This window comes from Anas acuta, chromosome 3 (assembly GCF_963932015.1).
Source record: "Anas acuta chromosome 3, bAnaAcu1.1, whole genome shotgun sequence".
NCBI classification, from domain to species: Eukaryota; Metazoa; Chordata; class Aves; order Anseriformes; family Anatidae; genus Anas; species Anas acuta.
Window position 1 is genome coordinate 48,681,248 of NC_088981.1, and position 7,212 is coordinate 48,688,459.

The window sequence follows — 7,212 nt, forward strand, 5'->3', positions numbered from 1 at the left end:
TTTTCCATCCCATTAAAACAGCCTCCACATGCTAACCCCATCCTTAGTCTCTGCTCTGAGGCTCAAGATTTTGTTCTCTGCCTCACATTGACCCTGCCACGAGAGCTGTAGTGTATGTATGGCAATGAAGAGGAACAACAGCTATGGCACCCTTTTCCACTGAGTATGTTGTCTATTCGTATAGGGAAAAAGCAAGTTTCTAAGATCTGGTTGTAGAAGAGTTAATTAAGAAAAGTAACAAGAAATCTGTTTGATTTAAGTATGAATTTTGTTCAACATCTGCAAGACTGCACTGCATATGTACTTTTAAGTGCCTGAACTTATCTAAGGGAAATCTTTCAGCCGTATTACTCAGTTTTTAAGGAACAGATGCTCTTCAAATTACCTGTACCAGCTTGCACATGTATTTCAAACTGTTCTCTTAAGTCAGCTTTGAAGTATCACATTGGTAAGTCTCCCAAGGATACCAATTTTAAAGATTAATTACACTAAGAAGTGCAAAAGATTAGTTTTCTACGGATTATTTCTAGAAATTCATTTCTGGCAAACTGCGGTAGTTCCCCACAAATCTTGCAGGCTGTATTTATTTAGGACCATTTCACCCTTGTCCTCATCTTAGTATGTGTGACAAAACTGGGGAAAAAAAAAAAAAAAAAAAAAAAAAAGCCGAAATCTTCAGAAAATGGATGTATTGACTTGAATATGACTGCAGGAACTTAAGCACTTTTTCTTACATTACTCCATTATCTTGAATAGTTTATTTTATACATCTGAGTAGAGTTTAAGTTCATTATTTGGAAGAGATCACTCATCTTAAGAAAATGTCAAATGTCACTGGTAAACTTGCATAATCTGAACATAACCTCTGAGTTTTTCTGTCAGGTTTTCCATTAGAACTCAAGATTTATGAATGAAAAGAAAGCCTATTTTGGGTGACAAATCTAAACCAACATCAGCTCTGTTTGTAGCCTGATCTGACATTGTCACCTCAACATTAGTGGGATTTCTAGGCATTCTACTTCAAAGTAATAATGAATAACCTTTATTTTTCTCATTGCAAAGAAAGAAAAATTTGTATGTGTCATTTGGCAAAATGGTTTAGCTTTTCCCTAGCCTCCACATCACCCATTTCACACCCACAGTACCCAACCCCACGTTGTTACTCACTTACATGGCGAATTGTAGAAAAATTTTTAATTAGATTACTATAAACATTGGATAGTAAAAAATAAGCTGGAACAGAGGATCAGGATTTGGAAAACGCAATGTACAGATGAGAAGGTGAGACAAAAAAAATAGCATACAGAGTAAAGTCACATTTGAGTTTTATGGCCTTGGAGCAATGGACGTACACTGCATCACAGATCACCCCAAAGGCTAACAACAGATCAAACCCTTTTATAGGCCACGCGCTTCCTCCCTTCCCTCCCCAAAATGCAGGTCTGGTGGGCAAGTACCAGATGGCGAGGCTGGGAAGACACTATGTTAAAGTTGTTGCTGTGACTCCAGACAAGAAGTACTGAACAGCTTAACATCGGGTAACACCGCGCCTTTCAGAACCACGCGCTGTTACTAGCACATTACCAAACGAGACGTTACAAATGCCCACTGAAATGTATTTTTTTATAAAAAAGAGAGAGAAAGTGAACAGTCCGCAACGGGGAGGAACCATCGGGGCGCAGGCGTTGTCCCAACACCTCCAGGCGAAGCAGGGCAGGCGGGGGGGGGGGGGGGGGGGCTGCGGGGCTGGCTGTGGCCGGGGGGCTCCGTGCCGGGCTAGGACTCGTCGGGCTTGTCGGCGGGCGGCCCGCAGGGCTGCAGCATCTTCTCCATCAGGTTGAAGCGGACCCGCGCCTTGCTCTCGTTCTCGGCGATGGCGAAGTAGTTGAGCAGGTCGAAGTGGCCCATGTAGGAGCAGTAGGAGTCGCGGTGCTGGTTGACCAGCCACTCCCACTTGGTGGTGTCGGCGTGCCCGGTGCCGATGTACTTGGACTGCAGGTGCTCCAGCTGGCTGTGGATGGTGTACCGGTCCGTCATGGCGGCCGTCCCGCTGCCGCCAGCAGCCGCCGCTACCGCCCCGCGCCCGCCCCTTCCGCTCCCCTCACCCGGCGGCAGCCCGCACTTCCCCCAGCCGCCCGCCGACACCGCCGCCGGAGGGGCACTGCGCGTGTGCGCCCGCAAAGGCACGCTGGGAGATGTAGTCCTCTGTAGTGCCCTGCCCCTCCCACCCATGGACTCACAGAGTCACTGAGATTAGACAAAATCTGCAAACTCACCCGGTCCAACCACCCCCTACCACCAGTGTCACCACCAAACCATGTCCCCAAGCACCACGTCCAGCCTCTCCCTGAGCACCCCCAGGGACGGTGACGCCACCACCTCCCTGGGCAACCCGTCCCAGTGCCTGGCTGCTCTTCCTGAGCAGAAATGTCTCCTCACTGCCAACCTGAACCTCCCCTGGCACAACTTGAGGCCATTCCCTCTGGTCCTATCACCAGTTACCTGTGAGAAGAGGCCGACCCCCAGCTCCCCACACCTCCCTTTCAGGTAGCTGCAGAGAGTTCCGGGCAGGGCTTCAGAAGGCTCCTCAAGTTACCCAAAATTCAGCCAGCCTGCATCAAACTTTGAAGGAAAGGGCAAAGCGGTGGATTTAAATAACTGCCTGTTAGACGTGTTCCTTGAAGACTCCCATTGTTTTCCCTGAGATTATTAACATGATTTGAACTTCTGTTTGAATTGCTTAAATTGAGTAAGCCAGGTGAGGGTTACAGCTGCAGGCCGACATCTACATTACATCGTTATCACACAGCACATGCCTGAGGACCTCGCGTTTCCAAGCCAGACACCAGGCTGAGTCTGCCTGAAACTGGCACCACAGCTTTGCACTAACAGGCCAGGCCTCCGGTTAATTCCTGAAGGAAAAATACAGCTTTGACTTTGTAGCTACTGCTTAATTCACCTATCTGAGAATCAAGTGAACCAAATCTGAATACAAAGTACCTAGAAAGCGGGGCATTGGGAATGAAACCAGATAGCCTCTGTCTGTCAGGAGACTTCAGTAAATATGAAAGCAAAATAAATGGAGCCTTTCCTAAAACTCGTGTTTCAGGGCACAGCGTTTCCCAGCTCTTGACGTTGTCTCTGTATAAATTACATCTCATTTTTGCTTTCTAAATAAGTGACACAGGAAGTCTGACTGTGGAGGAAGAGAGCTATAACAAAAATAGCCACGAGGTGCTATGTGCAAATCAAAACACTATTTTTCATTAGCCATTTACTTTGTTAAAGGCACTACACTTTTTGTGGTAACTCTAGTACAAAAACTCCTTACAAAGAAAGGCTGAAGAAGTGCACTGAATTTGAGGGTCCTCCCAAAACAAGTATTTTGGTAATGTTAGTTCAGTTATATTTAGCTAAGAAAAAGCACTATAGGTTCCATCCCATTCCCTTTATGAGGTGCAAAGCTCTCACTTTTCCCCAGGCAGACTTTGCAACTGAGCAGGGTCAAGGAATAGATCGAAGCCAAAATTCAGTATTACTGTTGAAAAAGATTTTGACGGTGCAGGTAATATTTTACATGAATATTAAACTCACAAGCAGATATAAAAATCACAGATTATAAATTGTATCACCAATCTAATTTGGTCAAAGTGGAGCTTTAAATAAATTCTATCATCCATCAAAGAAGTGGTCTTTCTTCTCCGGCTCTCTTAAAGAGCTTACATAACGTTAAATTTAAAATGCATGGAATGATGCGTGCTTTCATATGATAGCAGTGGTTTTAATTACTTGTTCTAAAATAGGAAAGACACATTGCCAGAAATTTTCCAATAGAACACTTCAAGCTACGTCTTGTAAATGCTGTGCGATCAAAAGAAATCCATGGAAATATTCTATGAAAACACAGATGATTCAAGTCCCCTTGTTTACAAGTAAGCATGCTATAAAGCCAAGGTCACAGAGAGCAGTGTCAAAACAATATCCTAAAATGCCCTTACCTTTTATTGCAAGGAACTAAATGAGAACTATAATTTTTGTTTTGCTTTGTTTTTGCTTTTATGAGGATCTGTTGAGTCATTATCAAGGCTTCCTTAGCAGGAAGCAGTTTTACACAGCTGGATACAGCAATTGCATTCTGCAGTTACTTCCAGAGAGACCAAGACAGAAAACAAACAAACAAACGAACAAAAGCACGGAAAGACAGAATCCCTGCAGAAAAGTGTTGAAGCATCCCACTCTTCAGGCCTTAGAAAGAGTTCCAAGAGTTCCAAACTCTGGATAAGTTTTATGTGATTTTTGTATTTTGCAGATCTTGGCCAAAGACCATCCAGGAGGTAACTCACTGGGGTAACAAAGAGTAAGAAGCGTGATACGTGTCTAGAGGCTTATCTACATCAGGTCAAAGAGCGTGCAAGTTGGTTTAATTTTCTTGAAGGAAAAAAAAAAAAAGTTAAAAATGTAAGAGTTCTGGGAGATCACAATAAGATTACTTGAGATACTGACTAGGAAGCTAGGAAGACTGAGCAATTTAGATATTCATCAAGACTTCAGAGGGGTGATCCAAGGAAACTGTTTCAGAAGGCTGATCCAAGCTTTCCAGTGTCACGGTCTTGTTTCATCTCAGAATTGTTTGTTTACACAGCGTTGTGGTTTCTAGCTCGTTTCATGTCTTCGTTCTCACTACAGGCTCAGCCTTCCATCTGTAATCCTACAATTAGCATGGTTTAAGATGGTGATCGACTCAGAGACTGCATAAGTGGTTACTGAGAGTAGGGTGAATGGAGATGATCTCCATAATGGAAAAGAGAAAAACTTTATTTTACTGGGATAAAAAAGTTGAAATGCTTGAGAGACACCTGCTTTGTGGTGAAGAGATGTACTATACGCTGGTATACAGAAAGAAAAAAGACATATTCTGAATGTGGGAAAGCTTTCATTTCTTTTTAAAATGGTACTTTTTCAAAGAGTGGGACTGTATGAAGGACGCTACCATTTGATAGAAGTTCAGGGACAACACCATGCCATGTAGGGCTGGTCTAAGTGTTGCTGTCAAACTGTCATCCTGTGAACTCTAAGCTAGGAGATGTATTGATTAAAATACTCCATCTTTGGAATAGAAAAGATGCCCAGAAGCTTATCCATCTCTTGCAGCTGGTGCAGGAGTTAATAGAAGCAACGGGTACATTAAACCAAACAAATGTTAGAATTCAAGTTCAAAAACACATCCTGCAAGGGAAGTTTAAACCTCAAGTTCTCATCAAGATTGATAGTGGGCAAGATGAAAACACTGAATTCAGACACCCAGAACGCTGGGAAAATACGAACAAAAATGTCACCATATTTTGTCTTTGACTAAAATCACCTCTGCGAGTACAAGACGAGCCGGGTTTGAAACGCTGTGGACGCCAGGAGCGGGCCATGAAGGCGGTGGCCGCTGGGTGTCAGGATCGCACCTGCAGCTGCAGCTCATGCACCCGCTGCGCCGGGCTGCTGGGCGCCACCGCAAACTGAGAGCAGGGGGGGCTGGTGAACCGGCAGTGGCGGTCCCAGTCCAGACATAACCGAGTTTTTCAATTTCCTACAGTCTTTGGGTAGGGGAGCTAAGACATCAATACCTCCAAAGCAAGGAGAAGGAATGATTTTACTAGATAAATGCAACACGCACCCACAAAGATGCTGAGATGAAGAAAAGGATGTCTTTGAGAAATTCCTCTACTCCTCACTATATTGATTTATCCTACAAATACAATTTCAGAGCAAAAAAAAAAAATGTTGCTTGAAATTGTGTTAGCCTGGAAAGAATGGAGACTGTGCTCGAAATTAATAATGATAAATTAATTTCTTTACTTGGGAAATGACCTTTCTTTAGAAATGGTTTGCTGCTACTGTTAAAGGGTTCTTCAATCCTTATTTGCAAAGGTCACGTTACTACTTAGCAATTTTAGGCTGCAAAACTTACCTTTCTTCAGTTGCATGATTTTTTTCCTCAGATTTCCTGTGTCATCACATACATTGTGAAAGCCTTTTTGTAGTGTATGCAGTTTGTCAAGTGCTGTTATAGCCTACAAATATTAACAGACTCAGGAAGTGCTTATTTTGGGCCTGTAACAGGTGGAAGATCTTTTCACTGCTTTTCTCAGAGGTCCTGTGAAAACTTTTTCTTTGTAAGCAAGCATCTTTTTTTCTCACCTTGTTTTGCGTAAGCTCCTCTAATTTATCCTCCTTGCTGTCAGAACTGTGATTCTCCTTCACTGCAAGAACAGTGCCTTGACACTGCGGCCACTTGAGGTCTTTGGGACTGATTCTGAGAGGGGGGAAATACAGTCACTGGAAGCATGGTAAAGTTGTAAACATTCACCTCTAGACCACCTGCTAGAAACAGTGCTTTGGTGTTGCTTTGAAACTGATTTTATAGTGCATATATACCCAAATATCTGAAAGTTTCTTTTTGGGTTGTGCCACTGGTTCCCAGCCAAAGGTGTAGGAGAAGAACAGGGAATAAACAATAGGAAAATAAACAATACTGTGTGTCCTGCCATTCAAGCATACACTTCGAACTGTGTATTAGTGTTCCTATCTAGAGAAAGGAATTGTATTTTAAATCGCCCTGTAACTGGAGTGTTTCTTTCTTTGCTCAGATACAAAATTCACTGCTGACAACCTGTCTTGGTCTGAGGTTCAGGAGAGGCAGAATTTGATACATGTTTAGTCTCTCACATGTTCTAGTGTGTCAAGACTTGGGGCAGGAGGCTTTTGTACTGAGCGATTTGCAGCTTGTTGGAAATTACACATTGGACTGACAGTCCTGACCTTCTTTTAATCTCGATTTCAAAATTCTTGGGATATTTTTGTTTTGCTTTCGTTGCATGATATACTTCTCCTAAAGCATTTTGGAAACAATGTATTCCAAAGCACGTTATTGTTGCAATCTAAAGGTCCTGGCCATATGAACTGATGCTGTGACCCTTCTCTGCCAACTTGAGCAGATCTGTGACCTGCCTTCAGGATCCCTTGCCTAGGAGCAGCTTATGGAGTGCAAAGAGTCGGTCTGGTAGCTTCACACTCCCTTGCTTGTTTGTAAATATTAGCATGTCGCTATGCTCCTTCTGCATACGTCTGAGTAACAGCTCTGTGCCTTAGGTGTGCTCTACAGTTTAATTAGCTTAATTTACAAGCCATTGAGAATCTCCTGGTGTGGTGTAGGAGTACCCT

General features: G+C 43.3%; 1 protein-coding gene across 1 annotated transcript; it reads right to left on the reverse strand.

Moving 5' to 3' along the window:
* Positions 1-1,179: 1,179 nt before the first annotated feature.
* SF3B5 (splicing factor 3b subunit 5) lies at positions 1,180-2,117 on the reverse strand. Its single transcript, XM_068676995.1, has one exon. It carries the CDS (start codon positions 2,035-2,037, stop codon positions 1,777-1,779), a length of 261 nt encoding a protein of 86 aa, XP_068533096.1. The 5' UTR covers positions 2,038-2,117; the 3' UTR covers positions 1,180-1,776.
* Positions 2,118-7,212: the final 5,095 nt, after the last annotated feature.

Bases quoted from the DNA above. Each gene is read 5' to 3' on its own strand.
- SF3B5 (XM_068676995.1), bottom strand. From the start codon at position 2,037: ATGACGGACCGGTACACCATCCACAGCCAGCTGGAGCACCTGCAGTCC.